General features: G+C 45.3%; 1 protein-coding gene across 3 annotated transcripts in view; it reads right to left on the reverse strand.

Moving 5' to 3' along the window:
• Positions 1-15,895, reverse strand: part of Egfr (epidermal growth factor receptor) — a 261,496-nt gene that overhangs the window by 13,692 nt on the left and 231,909 nt on the right. The window contains exons 1-14 of one of the 3 annotated variants that reach the window (XM_075865135.1): positions 14,710-14,998; positions 14,229-14,353; positions 13,077-13,860; positions 12,108-12,231; positions 11,788-11,955; positions 8,259-8,458; positions 6,513-6,645; positions 5,856-5,925; positions 3,946-4,070; positions 3,488-3,575; positions 3,288-3,389; positions 1,949-2,200; positions 1,071-1,189; positions 266-401 (exon numbers count right to left, since the gene is read on the reverse strand). In XM_075865135.1, coding sequence (XP_075721250.1) covers positions 266-401; positions 1,071-1,189; positions 1,949-2,200; positions 3,288-3,389; positions 3,488-3,575; positions 3,946-4,070; positions 5,856-5,925; positions 6,513-6,645; positions 8,259-8,458; positions 11,788-11,955; positions 12,108-12,231; positions 13,077-13,860; positions 14,229-14,353; positions 14,710-14,815 — 2,532 coding nt within the window. In that variant the 5' untranslated portion in view covers positions 14,816-14,998. Of the gene's footprint in view, positions 1-265; positions 402-1,070; positions 1,190-1,948; positions 2,201-3,287; positions 3,390-3,487; positions 3,576-3,945; positions 4,071-5,855; positions 5,926-6,512; positions 6,646-8,258; positions 8,459-11,787; positions 11,956-12,107; positions 12,232-13,076; positions 13,861-14,228; positions 14,354-14,709; positions 14,999-15,895 lie in introns of those variants that run through there. The other 2 variants (XM_075865134.1, XM_075865133.1) reach the window with 2 other exon arrangements.

Below are 15,895 nucleotides of genomic sequence, written 5' to 3' on the forward strand. Positions count from 1 at the left end.
ATATGTCATTTCTTGTTTATGATAATATGCTAAATTTACAAAACTCCTTACTGCACAGCAGATTTACTTAAAACTGAAAGCAATGCATCTTTCCTGCTCTTTTTTAAGTCCACTGTGCTGAACTTTGCTGGATGAAAAAAATGACAAGACTTTAAGATATTTTAAATATAATTGCCTCTTGAAGCATCACTCAGCTGGGCATCTTGGTAGACCTTCTTTAAAGTACACTAATGCAAGAGGGTGCCAAATGTAGTGGAACTCTCACCATGGTCATTTTTACAGTGTTTTCTTTGGTTTTGGCTCTCTGGAACCAGTGGTAGCTGAACACGGCCAAAAAAATACCAAGCAACAAGATGCAGCCGCCGGCACTGGCGAGAATTGCAGGCAGGTGGTCTTCCTCCCTGAGGTTGCAAGAAAAAGAGGAAAAGTGTTCAAAATGAATCTGCTTTCCTTATAGCACATTACTGGAGGTAGCTGGAGAAACAAGCATAGATAGTACTAAAGTTGCAGAAGTATGTTACACTGGGCTAGCTGGCTTAGTTTCGCTTGTGATGTTTCCCGGCAAAGAAAATGAAAAGAAAGAAAAGCACCCTTCACTTTTTTGTCGTGTTGCACTTTTTTGCCTTAGCAAATGTGTTTACTAGCATAAATTACAAGTCTGATTGACCTAAATTGTAATACTTAAATCTTAAGACTCAGTGGATGTGACATCTCTCCTAAAGAATACTTAGAGATTATTTAGTGCCCAAGAGTCTCTCCAGCAGAAAATGCTCACTTTCAACTTGTCTTTTCTAGATGTTGAAACAAGAACATAAACTGACAATGAATAAATATTTTTGTTGTTTTTTCCCTCCCGCTCCAAAGTGTGTCATCTTCTCTTTTTTTTTCCCCTTTTTCAGAATCTTTGTCCCAGACTTGTCTGTAAAAGCCATCTCTGAAGCATCGTAAGCAGCCAACTGTAACACCTAGTGCTATCACCACTGTCACTACAAACTGATGAAAAAGAAGTTTTCATGCAAGATGGTGGCTACAGTGACCATTCTGAAGGGAACGGACAGCTAAGCACTTACGTCCTGCCATGCAGAGCCATCTGGTTGGGATCTTCATCTGAGCAGTGTGGGTCCTTAGTCGTAGTGTCATCGAAGACTTTGTACGGCTTCTCCGGAGGACAGGTGGCAGTGCAGTTGAACTGCAGTGGAAAAGAATAAAGGTTGCTACTACAGCACGTGTAACAGCACCAACCTATTACTCTATCGCTGAATGCAGCAATGTGCATATATTTCCACCACGTATTATTAACAACAGATTTTCGCAAACTGGCACTTCAGCGACAGCTCACTTTGCCAATCAAGTTAAGGGTGGCAACTAATTAATGGGTGAAAGCTTTTGGCTGATGGCTGGTAAAGGTAACAATGCTAAATAGCGCTGTGAAAACTTGGCAGCCTCTAGCTTTCAAATAGCTTATTGTGTGAGGATGCAAGTAAAAGAAATCGTGCAACATACACTAACAAATTTAAAAATAAAACCGCCAAATTGTAAAGGTTTGGTGCTCTGCCATGCATGCCTTATTACTCAGGAAGACAGCACAAAAGGAATGGAAATTATATTGAAACTTTTGAAATCGGTGAAGGCTGGTAAAACTATGTACATTGAATGCGATCGCATGTATGATGGCAAACTTTTTAAGTGCGTTTCCGACTTGACGGAAGTCTTCTGTAAAAAAATGCTCGTCTGAATAGAATGTCCTACATCTCTGCTACACAATGCACGACAATAACAGGATTATAAGGAACACTTGTTTACTGCATAAGCAAATGCTGACGCAACCCTTTTGAATTTTATTCCTAAAAATTAGAAAATCAATGCCAAGACCCAAGAACTTAGCACCATAAATATAAGGACAATTGTTTCTGAAAGATGAACTTTTCAAGCTAATTTTAACACTCACCTGAGTGCGGTTTTCAGAGTCGTAGATGCGGAAGTTGCGACAATTGGTGCAATGGGCTGCCGTGGGTCCATAGCAGCCTCGACACTCATCGTGACACCGCAGGCACCGCCGGTTGGCCTCGTCGGGAAAGTGGTCTCTTTGGCAACGATCCTCGCACTGCTCTCCACTGCTGTAGTGCAGGCACTCGCAGACCGAGACGTGGATGGAATAAGAGGTGCAGTTCTTGCAACGCTGGTGGCACTTGCGGCAGACCTGGAAACAATGAAGGGTAAAAATAAAACTGATGCGCAATAATAAAATTGCATGTATTCTCAGCAAGGTTGCTAGAAGGGCAAGTTGGACAAGCTCAGCATCATTATGAATGGCATGTATCCTTACTGCGACTTATCAGCGTTTGCGGGCACCTTCTCGGACAGTGATTTCATTGGTGCAAATGACGAAGTAGCTGTTTCTGACTGCATCGATGATAAAATCATGGCTGCCGTTACCACGGAAGTGTACCCGTATGATTATGAATATCCCAACAGCTTCGCTCCCACCCCTAACGAACCTTTTGCCATGCTACAAAGCTTGCATCGGTGTTCTGCATTAATCAACACTGTTGTGGTCGAAGGAGCTGAATAGGCTTACTTGAAAAGCATCCACGATATTGAGGATGACTGCAACTTGACGACGTACAAAGACAAGTTTACGGACTGGCTTCATTCGCAGTAAAGTGTGGTAACTTACAGTTTACACCTTGTTCTTTATTATACTGTGAGCAAATTGTTATGTTAGCCCTTGTAACAATTCCCGAGGCCTGAAATGCTTCAATTTAGGCCTTAAGTATGCATAGTTTCTATTGCAAATTATCCATGTATCAAACTATTTTGTGATCCCCTTCGAGTTTATTATATCCGGGATTGACTGTCATGACTGCGGCACGTTCAAATCTTGTATCTTTAGCAGAGTGTGTAGGATATATTTGAGGTTGAGAGACTCCATCTCACAGCAACAAGTTGTGCCAGAGGCAGCACACAAAAATGTAGACTAGTCCAAATAAAGATTATAGAATTCTTTTCAAAATAAATTGTATTTCACACTTTTTACTTGCTGTTCCCAGTGCTGTTTTGTAATTTAGTGATTATTCAGTTTTGTGAACTTTCAGTGAACTATTTCCTTGGTTCCCTTGAAGCTCATGCAAGTGAGAGTTCACTGTAGTATGTTTTTATCACACCACGCAAAGCACATCAACTTCACTAGTACAACTTAACTAGTAGAAGTACTTGATAGCAAAAAACATGAGCATATGGTACACAAGAGCTCAATGTACTATCATAAAAACAGCAATCAAAAGTACCGATTTTCCTGTCAAGGACTTCAGAGCTCCCTCCTCCTGTGGACCAAAGTACTCGTGGTAGAATCCGTCCGGACAGGGCTCATCCGCTTTCAGGCACTGCTCCTAAAATTTTCAATTGGGTGTTAGACATTGGGGACAAATCACCTTTGTTGCAGTTTTCAACACAATGTTTATCTATTTTTAATTAGAGCAGAACTTACCACAACATTTGGGTCGTAAGCACTGACGATTGCCTTCTCACAGGAATTGCAGGCATCAGGTCCGACAGTGTTGTTTGGTCCAGTGCATCTGACGAACAAGGCATAAATAACAGTATATGAGTGATTGGTGCTACAATTCACAAAGGTCTGATTTTAAAAACAAATAAAGACGATTGTATAAAAGCAAGCAATTGTATGAAAATTCTGCGATTGTGTAAAAGCCAGTTTGCAAATTCTCAATTCAATTCAACATGCTCAATACAGTACAGTGGCCGAGATAAGAACTGCTATATAGGAAAGCATAGAGAATAGTAATATGGTGCATAATAAAATACAATTTTTTTGGATGCAGCAGCTGTAACTGTACATGCCATTCTGCGAACACCCTATTCACAAATGTACAGGACAACTTTGTCTACATTGACAACATGACTACACTTTGATACCAAAGTACTCACCCTCCAACACAGTTCTCATGGCAGGGCATACAGAAGCCCGACTGATTGTACTTTGATTCAGGGCACTCCTTGACACAGTAAGGTCCATCACGAACATGTCGACATTGGCTGCAATTGCCAGCTCCCTGTTGAAATAAAACCAAAAAAGAGAGTTATTACTCGAGAATCACTTTACCATACCTGCCAACCTAGTAGCATGAAAATTCAAGAGACTGCAGCAAAAAGGGGGAGGGAGAATGGCTTTTTTTTCATAAGGCAAATCGCTGAGACTGAGACATTTGTGGCACGCTGTTGTATCTTCTGTACACTGTTATTGCGAAAGGAGGGCGTTTCAGGGCCTCCACCATTGTGTATCGACATCTGCAGCTATTTCTCTGACGACAGCAGTTTTCACAAGCCTGCACCGAAACAGACTTGCATCCTCACCATTTAGGAACATTTCCCCAAGCAAGGGTCCCTTACGCTTAGCGGCAAGTAGTGTTCAAGAAATCCCATGAATAGGCACTCTGCATGTATCACACAGTTTTTGTAGCTCTTTTGCAAGGAACTTCCGACGTTGTCCTGCCGTTTTGCAGTCCGAATGTAGTTATGATGCTTCTGTGAAGTAATGTGTTAGTCTTGCCACTGTTCGAAAGACTAACATCACAGATGCACATGATGCAAAATCCGTACTTGCCAGCTTTCCGTGAAGTCACAAAGCACGAAAACTCAGTTGTGTAGGAGTCCAAAAACACTTGCAAGCACTACTACTTCTTGCTTTTAACACCATTATTGACCTTCCAACTTTGGCAAACACGCAACCCCACAACCACGTAACAAACAAAACTGACACTTACGCAACTGGCATAGGCCCAGATTACAAAATGCAGGGGCCAAGGCCAACAGATGCAAAAGTTCTGGTACCTTCTCCCTCGCCTCCTTTTCGAACAAGAGTGAGTGGGTCTCACGGCCGCCGCATTCTTAAACAAGCGTGCTACTACAGTCCTTAAAATATATGTAGCGGTACTCTACAGTATGGTTACAATGAACTATAAGTGTAGTGGTGTGTGCTATTTGACAGCATCGTAAATGTCGCTGCAGGAAAGGCGCAATTTAAATAAAAAAGGGGAAGGGAAGGGTTTGCTGTGGCAGCCACTTTTCGGGAGATTCGAGATAGCATTCGTATAATAGGGAAATCAGGCCGAAATTTGAGGTCTCCCATACAATTTGGCAGGTATGCTTTACCTAAGACAACTCACATAATCAAAATCACAGCAAAATTAAAAGAGTTATCACACAATCAAACATATTCATATCTTATGCATTTAGGCTTCAAAACAATGCTGAAAACAAAGTAAAGAGCATTTGTTTTGATGGTTTCTTTCTATTATTAAAGAAGCTGGAAGCATTCAAGACATTCTGGTAATACATTTACCCTAATCATAAATTTAAACTAGAAGGTAAGACAACTAGCTATGAAAACAAAAGAATGTTAATGTAAGTTTGAAACAATAAAGCAAATTTTTAAAAGTTGTAGCAGGGCAAGAAGCATTTAGCACGAATAAGACAATCCACATTTCATGAATTTTTCAAAACCATGCATTGAAAGCATAGCCTTGGTGTATTCTCGTGCTGCTTGTTAATTTACAAACAAGTAATAACAGAAGAAAAAGTTAGCGTTCAACCAAGTGCAGCTTCTATGCTCTCACTAGTCCACATCCACTTTTAATATTCTAAGAAGGACGATTTTTAAAATATAAAAAGATATGTGCCTATAAAATCCACCTGTGTGAACACCATCCAAAAAAGTTTTAGTCAAAAGAAAAAGGGCATGTACAACAGAAAATAATCTGAATGTCCTTGAGAAACATCAACACTCAAAGAGCAAGGTATAAAAAACAAGAAAAAGAGGAGGGTGGGGAGTTACTTACGGGACCAGAACATTCGCCGAGACATTCCTCATGGCAGTGCTTGCACACAAAGTTCCCATCATCGTAGATGCTGCAGGGAAATACGAAGGGGGATTCATTACTTTTGATCAATTTATTGCTGCATTAGGACAAATTCAATAATATCTTGAAGCTATTGGCTACTATAGTAGAAGCACAGCTAAAGTAAACGCGCATTTCAACTTGAATGGGGCTAAATTAGACAAACTACACAGCGATCACTATTTACTTCTATACTACTAGGTGTACCGTCAGGGTCTCATCCAGGATTTTTTTTGGGGGGGAGGGGGGCAGTTTGTGCGTAGAACAGCTAACTTTGCCAACTGGCATTTGGTGTGAAGATACTTCAGTAATCCACCGAAAAGTTGAAGCACGAGAAAATGTCACGAGTGTCAGAACCCTCCAACTACCCCCTAGTTACGGCCCGCTTATAGTGTGAGTGAGACAACACTAAACGCACTTCCACAACAATGCATAAATGGCAGCCACCTTGAAACCCCCTCTTCCTGTAATAAGACTATACATCACCTAATGCATTCAGAGTTAATGATTTACAAGTACGGGTCTCCTACAGTTTGTGTGAAACAATCTTTTTATTAAGGTTTTACAATGGCATAAAAAAAATTTACGGCTCCTTACCCTTTGGACGTGTCACACTTATCAATGCAGGTATCATCCAGCCGGTATGATTTACACGAAAGGCACTCATTTGGTGCTGGGCCCCAACAACCACTTGAGGAGCACTGGGGGTGACATACAAGCTTTTGTGCCTCTGCAAAGAGAGTGATAAAGAAGCATCAGAGCTGCTGCAAAATGCACTGAAAGTATTTTTTCATCCTGAAATACTCAAGAGCATATAGATATTTGTAACTGCTACAAAATGAAAATACACATACAGTAAAAATATAAACTTATCATCCTAGTTATTGCATAGCTGACACTATTTTCAATTGGAAACCTTGACATTTTATAAGCTTTTAGGAATCACCCAGTTTATGCAATGAGCATTATGTATGCAATTTTATTGAAGAGTGTAAATAATGAATAGATATGAAGAACTGTGACAAAGTGTGAATGAATTTTTTTGTTATTTACAATAGGTGAGGCACAGCCTTTATACAAAAGACAGCAGAAAACAGAACAATGCACAAAATGGAGCATTGTCGTTTGTGATTGTCATTACTTTTTTTTAAGCATAACCAGACCTTGGTATAAGCTTTTCCAGGTTCCCTAGTACCACATAATTTCGTTACTGTTCAATGTTATTTCAAAAGTAGCAAAAGCTTTGCAGATTTCTGTGCTATTGGAAGACTACCCGATTAAACAATTATGTTTTTTCGGGGTATCACTTGTCCAGTGTGAATATTTTGCAGGACATTAAAACCATTAGCTCTATGCTTTGTACAATGAAATCAAGCAACCCATATACTAAGGTGCATAACGCTGAACAATACAAGAACTACAGCGTGGCATCGAAGAGACAGCTAAGCTTAATTTGCAGCCTGAGCCTTATCTGCAGCTAAGACTAATTTGTGCCATATTTCGATCATATACAGTAGAAATAGGGCGTGTGTATGGCACGAGTGTAGTTGCGAATGCCATTAATACTTATAGACATTTTCCGATCCACGACTGTTGCGATCCCTTCTGCATGTCAAAACTTGCGCAGCGAATAATGTTTGTTTCAAACCATGCCCGGAAGATCAGCAACATCACGCTGTCAGGCTGGTAATAATAATTTTCGTTTGTGTAATAGCATGCGCTAAGTTGGCGGGCGTAGCATTTGTGTATGGGCACCACACGAGTTTGCGAATAGCAGGGAGTTTTAGAACAGTGTTATCTGGTGTTGCGGGTGCTATACGAGCTTTAGGATAGCGTTTTCCTCAACACCAGTGCTTTGCGGGCCTTGGGGGACTGCACGCGCCGCATGCTATTTCGAATTTCCTGTGGGCCGACCACAAGAGCGAACGACAGCTCGTGTTACGACGCATGCGCAGTGACAGCGACCACACCGCAAGGGCTTGCGTTGCTCTATTCTAAAATTCCCTAGTGTTTGTCCCTTACAAACGCTGACGCATGCTTGAGTCACCGCAAAGGGGCTTTGCAAACCACACGCTATTTCGCTTTTTTTGCGAACAGACCACAAATGCTAACAGTGGTTAGAGTTATTGCGCATGCACAACGGCCTCGACACTATTTCTTTGGGGCCCCTATTTGAAGGCTCCCTATTAGGGAGTTTTCCAATAGCGTAGTGCGAAGCTATGCATTAGAAAAGAAAACTCTTTTCTGAACAGTAGCTCTGCGCCAAGAATGTTCGGTGTCCATTTTCTGCGTAGGTTTTTGGCGTCACTGGGAGGCTCAAGCGTACACATATTTGGTACTCACCGCAGTCGGCCTTGTCTGCGTTCCGCTGAAGCAGCACGTTGTGGGCGCTGGACTTCATGACCTGGTACCAGTCGACACTGTCGGCAAAGCACAAATCCTTGTTCTCCAGGATGGCGATACTGCCCGAGCGGATCTTCTTCAGGCTTCGTAGGTTGAGAGACTTCAGCGAACTCTTCACGATGTATAAGGCGGCGAAATACCTGAGGCACGCGCGAAAGAAAGCAGCACACACACCAAACGTCGTCAGTGTGAAGCGTTTCAACAGCCGCTGATTCCACCAACGCTATATGATAAGTACAGTGGCTACGCTGCATATATTTCTTTTTATTTCTCGCAGTACTTGTTCGCTGAAATGCCGCAAATGATGATTAAACCTGCTCTAGTGTCTGCGGCTTCAGTAGGTAGCTTCAGCTGAGCTTATGGCCCTTCGGTTTATGAGGAGCTATTTTATTATTTTGAGACATTCATTTTCAGAGGTGCGTAAGATTTTGCACGATGAACCACATCAGACACGATGAAACAAGCATTGTTAGTGCAGCGTCAGGACAACACCACTGGCCAGCAATTCTCTCACCTGACGAGGTCGAAGCAACAAAACAACAGACCTATACGTCACTAAGTGCGAAGCTCATTAGTGTGCTTAGCTAAACTGCATGGAAAATATATATAAACAGGTAGCGAACAGCAGAAATTCAGTAACAAAGAAATGAACAATTATATAAAACACTAAGCACACTGCTAAAGCGAATGGTGAACCAAAAGCCCATACTAAGGCAAAGACAGCACCAGCAGTGTTTGAGAAATGATACGATAACATGCAAGATAGGCATAGGCGCGCACAGGGTTTTCTTTAGGGCGGGTAGGGGGGTATCTTAGCGCCTTTTCCCTTGCAACAGTCTATCGATTATTTTAGTCTGTCCGGCAACCCTTTGCGTAGAGCAGGAGAGCGTTACATCGGGTACCATTTGAACAAGGTTTTAGCACATGCCACAAAAAGAAAAAAAAAAAACACGCCCGCAAGCCTATCTAAAGCCACTAAATCTTCAAGGGGCTTTAGCCGTGTCTGGTATGCGCAAAGTAAAAATTCCTCGCATTTAATGCCTAACACAATACCGCATTTACTCGCATAATTTGAGCACCTTTTTTGGCAAAGGGCTCCAATGTGCGGGACACAATTTTGGGGACCTGAGAAGGGCGTGCGCAAATTACGCGGTGTTTTCGCGAGCGCATATGAAATATTGTGTCACAGTCCTAACGCGCGCAGTATATACAGTTAAAAAAGGAAATAATTTGGAGCACAAACGAAGTGTACTTGTTAACTTTGAAAGAATTAGCACGAACTTTACCCAGTCATATCCAGTCACGCGTGTTCTAGCGGGACACTGATCGCGAAGTCCGATTGGGAATCATAATCGCCCCCCCCCCCCCCCTGAAGCGACTCATCCTCGGTTCCGCCAAGCGCATTCGAACGCTTCATTTTCTTGAAGCTCCTTCGACAATGCTGGGAGAAGCTACGTCCCACGACACAGTGATACCGGAAGAACTAAGCATCCGCAGATAATTGAAAAGGTCTCCTTCATTGGCAGGAAACTTGCATAGCAAGCGCGCACTTTTCTGCTTTCTCGCGAACCAATCTCGCCAGTCGTCCCGTTGAAGTACGTTTCCTTGAAGTGCTTTGCGGCGGCACGCTTCCAGTTTTCTTCGGCGAGACCACAGCGAGCTTTAATTTCGCCGTGTAAACAATTCTTGGAGCACATTGCAACAGAACCGCCAAAACGCGTCGGCTGGATGGCGAAACCTAAACTTCCGAAATCGACCAAGCGTGCGTTGCAACGCTGACACAGAGAACGAGAGGAACAGTTGGTGCGACGGGCTCTCGCAAAGTCGTCCGTGCCGTGACACGAGCATGCATTCTCGCCATTATCAGCAGTTCCGAACACCCGTCAACAGGTTTGTGTTCGGGTGCGTATTCTAGGGACCCTAGTTTGGGGGAAGTCCTCGAAAGAAGGGACCTCCCACTCGCAGCCTGTTCGACTGCGCTCGTGTAAGTACTTGGCGAGGCGCGCACCCGGCCGAAGCATAGAAAGGTCCAAAGGTGCGCGCGCTGGCAGGCTGGCTCGGGCGAGTCTGGGAGCGCAAAATATGAGCGTAAAAACTATATATATAGTTTATAGGTACCGACTCTCTGCACGAGCTGCTCTTGTTTTTGCTAAAAGGGCGACCCACTAGAAGGCACTGAAGAGGATGACCCACTGTTCGAAGGCTTCACCGCAATATATATATATATATACATATATATATATATACATATATATATATATATACATATATATATATATATACATATATATATATATATACATACATATATATATATATATATATATACATATATATATATATATATATATATATATATATATATATATTATATATATTTATATATATATATATAGCCCCCAACTCTTTTTTCTTTAGTTTTTGGACTCTGCTCTTCAGGGGTAGCCAGTAACGGCAAGCTTTGGAGTAACGGGATCACATATGGGGATCAGGGCGTTTTAGCGTGTCGGGTAAACACCCGTGAGGCTCGCACATGCGCTAATCACACCCAGTAAACCAGCATCCGCAAACCATATTGCGTGTAACGGTGCAACGGACAGACTAAAGGGCTCCAATGTGCGGGGCAAATTTTGCATCCCCTTTTTTTCATGGGTGAATGGCGTGGGCGCTCCCCTTGCCCCCCTCATGCACACGGTTCGCGCTACTGCGGACAAACATGGCGACAGTGACGACACCTTGAAAGACGCTAAACGTAGCAGCGGGGAACACTGCGACAATTGGGACACGTGCACGGATAGGCCAACGATGCGCATGCAGCATTGCAAAGTGGCCGCCGTAGCATTACCTGTCGTGCCCCTTGGACTCGTGTGTGAGGTGGGAAACTAAGTGACCGTGGATGCCGCTACAGAAAGGAGAAGGGAGAGGAGGAAGCGAAAACAGTTTCACAAACATACGAACTCCAGGCAGACCCCGTGTTGTAGCCTACAGTTACGAACATCGTGCATTCAGCTGCAGCCCTTGAAGAGCACCTCGTTCCTTACCAGCTGACTCGTAACGTAAAAAATGAGGTTCTTGGAGTTGAAAACGTCATATCAACAGATAATCTGTGGAACAACCTTCCAGAAGTATATCACTATGGTAAGTTCAAGTGACTAAGTAGAAATTGTTAAATGTGCGGAGAAGTACCATGCATGGATGCTATCATTCCAAGATACCTGCTATCGCGCAGTGAAATCGTTTACCTTTCATTTAATAACAAATTTGCTCACTAGCCCCAGTCTAATGAAGGATGGAAATGAAGCGACACAACTACAATCAATTTGGCAGGTACAGTGCATGAAAATAGGACGATTCCGGCTCACAGCACAAATGTATAGTGTCTTCAATATCACGTAATGCCAACGCAACGCTGCATTTTTTTTTGCACATTTTGTAAGGAATCACTAAGAAAACGAGAACGAAATCTTACTCTGTCAGTGTCCGGCCCCCGATGACCTCAAGATTCCGAAAGTAAGACAGCGACGTGAAGTTTGGGTGCGAAGCCTGGATGTTGACGTAGCCGGTGACTTCCTTGAGCGTGCTAAACACTTCCAATTTGCTCGGGTCCATCTTGTCATAGCGCGGACCGAACGAGAAACTGCGAGGAAAAAAAGAAGTTCGCAAACGGGTCTTGATTTTCCTATATCGAGTGCACAATTACACACAACTCTATATGAAAATACATCATAAGCATGGGGCCTACTAAAAAAACCACGTTTCTGTACAGGGAAGCAAAGGGGAAACACGTACTCAGCGTAAACTTCCTGAAAGCCGTTGAATGTGGAGTCCAGGATGGTAAGGGAACCTTCGATTATAGTGCAGCCTCGGAAGTCCTCGATGTTGATTGAGTTGACGACGCTTACCCCTTGGCAATCTGCAAAAAGAAACATGAAAAATTCGCCCTTCACGCACTGCTCTCCGCGCAAACCTTTTTGTTAACGGCGGGCTTGCATTTATATAATATAACTATCATGTTCTAGCAGGTCTAAGTTTTCAGTCGCACGCACCACAACTAGATAGGGGCATATATAGACGTAAAAAAGAGAGCATGGAAGAACTTTGTTCAAAGCAACAAAACTTCGTTAAAAATGATGCAGTTTAACAAATAGCTCTGTAGTCCTTTATAAGACGAGCGTTGAAACATGAAGATGTTAAATAGTGCGCGCGATGTTCCAGTCTATTCAACGCATAAATTTAGGCTAGTTGGTGGTATGAACTTATGCATCTTAGCATGGGCGAAGGTACAAAGACAAAAGGAAGAGACGGTTCATCCTGTTAACGTGTCTCTTGCTTCTTCGTTAGTTCCCAAATTAGCGCCTGTTAAGATGAGATGCACATGTTCTGTTCCAGCCCTAACATAATCGCAAGCGCGTGCAGTGAAAACAGAGGACACTGAATGCCTGGGTGTGGAAGGAAACGTATTATCTAAGATAATACAATTTTTAAAGATCCGATATCTTTCTCTGCTATCAAGACGGTATCATTGTAGCTGCACCCCACAGTCTGCATAAATGCGCCGAGCGATATGGGAAAGGCACATTTCTTACAAAAGCCATACTCACTCTGCCTGTATATATGCTACCGTCACACTCGACCGCCATCAAATGTGAAAATGCCGCTAACACGACTCGCGCAAACTTGGAAGCACAAATTGAGCACTTGAGATGACATGCGAACAAATGCCTGTGGTTTCTCAGTAGAACCGAGGTGCAGACTCACTCTTTGGACAAGGTCCGTCGCAGGGCACGCACTCGCCCTGCTGCGCCTTCTTGTTGGGCGGGCAGTTGCGCACGCAGGCGCCGTTGTCGCGCAGCAGGTGCTCGGGACAGTCCTTGACGCAGGTGGCGCCGTAGGCGAACTTGCCGTCCGGGTTGTAGTCCCACGAGTAAGTGTTCGGGTTGTAGCGCATCATGGGCGGGCACTCCTGCTTGCACACGCCGTCGTCGTAGAAGTTCTGGCAGGCCAGGCAGTCGCTCTGCTTGGGCCCCACGCAGCCGCCGGCGCAGAACAGGTGGCAGCACTCGCGCGGCTCCGGCCCGAAGCAGCGGCCCTGGTGGCACTGCGGCGAGCAGTTCACCTTGGAGAACTTCTGGCAGTTGTGCGGCCCTTCGCCCCAGCAGTGGCCGCCGCGGCACGACGCGTCGCACGGCGGGCAGCTCCGCTCGGGCTGCGTGAAGTTGTACACGTAGACCATGTGCGCCGGCGGGCCGGACAGGATCTCGTCCCACTGGATGTGGCGCACGTGGCAGAGGTTGTAGTTGTTGAAGAAGCCCACGTTGCCGCGCAGGATGTCGCGCAGCGCCGGCAGCTCGAGGTTCTCCATCTTCGAGAGCGTCACGATGAGCGCGAACTCCTCGTCGTGCACGTTCAGCTTGAACAGGCTGCGGCCCCGGACGATCATCAGGCTCGGCAGCAGGATGCGCTGCACGTCCACGTGCGATATGAGCACGTAGCCCGTCACCTCGCGGATGTCTCGAAGGAAGCTCAGGTCCAGGCTCTTGTTCTGCGAGGCGAGAGAAAAAAAAATATCTCGCTTTGTGGACACAAGATCAATTCGCGGGCCCATAGCAGCCACTTATCGATAGGAGCGAAATGTAAGAACACACGCGTGCTTACGTTTCGGTGCGCGTCAGACAAGGAATCACCCCTGGCGTTCCAAACTAATACGGAGTCTCCCACTACAGCGTGCCTCATACTCATATCGTGGTTTTTGGCACCCAAAACATCATACACTACCAAGATGCAAACATTCTGAAGTGTGGCGAAGACCGCAAGAACGTGGATGAATACGCTTACGTTCCTCCTCATTGGAGTTGAATCACTTAAACGGGGACTCGTTTAAGTGACAGTGAGATTGCGAAGACCTCTTACCTGTAGCCATGTCAACTCCAGGTTCCCGTCCACGTATGTACAATTTGTGTAGCGGTCCCTGAGGTTCTGGTAGTGATGCTCTCGGTTCGATGGGACCGACATTCGGCCATTTGTGCCGATGCAGACTGCGCAGCGAAAACAAGCGAAATCAAGCATTGCCTTAAATGTAATGCACATTAGAAAATGAAGACATCAGCGCGATGACGACAAACAAGTACGTCACATTTCTAAACAGGAAAACACAACTGAAGTCTTCTAGAAGGATCATTCAGCTCAGTGCACTGTGCTCGAATAATGTCGCCGAGTTTCTTATACATTCAACAAACAGAGATACTCACTTCAAAAAAAAAAAAAAAACACACACACACTCGAGGCACACGAATGTGCAACGCAACTGTGCGAACCACAGAGCTATACGTACTGCATAAACTTCGGCGAAGGAAAAGTTAAAAAAAATGTCACCAAGGTCTGTAATACGTACTTTTCCCTTTCTTGACCTGACCATTCTTTTTGGACTGACCAGCAGCCACCAGGAGTCCGAAACTGACTAGAAGAAAGACCACGACGAGCTGAGTCCTCACGGTCATTGCGCCTGGACGTCGCCGACCGTCCACATCACCTTCGGCGAGCAGCAGTCTTTTCTTTCTCACAACAGGAACTGTTTTGACAGCCTGCTTCTGCGGGCTGTCGTGTAGCAGTAGTACGCTTTTAAATTGCGCACAATAAAACGGCCGCGATTCACTCACGGATGACTGTTCCTTCTCGGCAGTATACAATCAGTACCCGTAGCAGACGTCGCGCCTTCCGAGTCACACAGGCGGCACGTTATCACTACGTCTGCTCCGCTTCATAAAGCTTCGGGATGCGCTGAGTTCCAGGACCCGGCGGCACGGTGCACTCGGTCCGGGGTCCTTCCAGGAGGGTGGTGGTACTACGACCTGGAGGGCCTCCGCGCCAGGAGGCCGAAGCAGGGAACCAGCTCGCTCGGTCGGCCGCTCAGCAGAATCCTTCGCCGCCTCGTCATCATCTGCAATTCGGTCACGCGGGTGCGCGGGGAAACCACTGTTTACACGGCGGTAGACACCGGAGAGAAAAAAAAAACGCGGCCTCGCGAACCAGCGACTGGACTGCTGCGCGAGAGGACTTCTCTGCGCGGCGTCTTACGTTACGTGTCTGCGTGTGTGTTGAACGCGTCGCTCCGACTGCACTTTGCACCCGCTCGAGAGAAAAGCGGCGCTCCGATCCAGTACGGCAACGAGCCGCCCGCAGTGCAGCTAAACGTGCGGTCGGTGTGTAGTCTGATGCGCGAAACTCCGCCGGCACCAGCCGCGCGGAAAGGTGCTCGCCGAGCAGCGCTCTGCGCGAGATAACGGCGTCTTATCTAATCGCAGTCTTAGGTGAGCACGCACTCCTCGAAGGCGTCTTTCTCGAAGGAGGCTAAACGAGCCAGCAGCAGCTGCGTATAGCGGCTCCTCTCGAGAAAGTGACGCGACGGGCTGAAGGAAATACTGTTCAAAGCCGAAACGGGGCCCCCCGACCAATCGCCAGCGCTCGGCGTACCGGCGGAAAACAAGACAATCTCGTCGCGGCCGTTTTATCGCTGGAGCGGCATCTTTCCTCGAAAAGAGAAGCTTGCGCTCCAAAGAAGTGCTGTGTTTATCGAAAAT

Source organism: Rhipicephalus microplus, chromosome 1, assembly GCF_043290135.1.
Source record: "Rhipicephalus microplus isolate Deutch F79 chromosome 1, USDA_Rmic, whole genome shotgun sequence".
Lineage (NCBI taxonomy): Eukaryota > Metazoa > Arthropoda > Arachnida > Ixodida > Ixodidae > Rhipicephalus > Rhipicephalus microplus.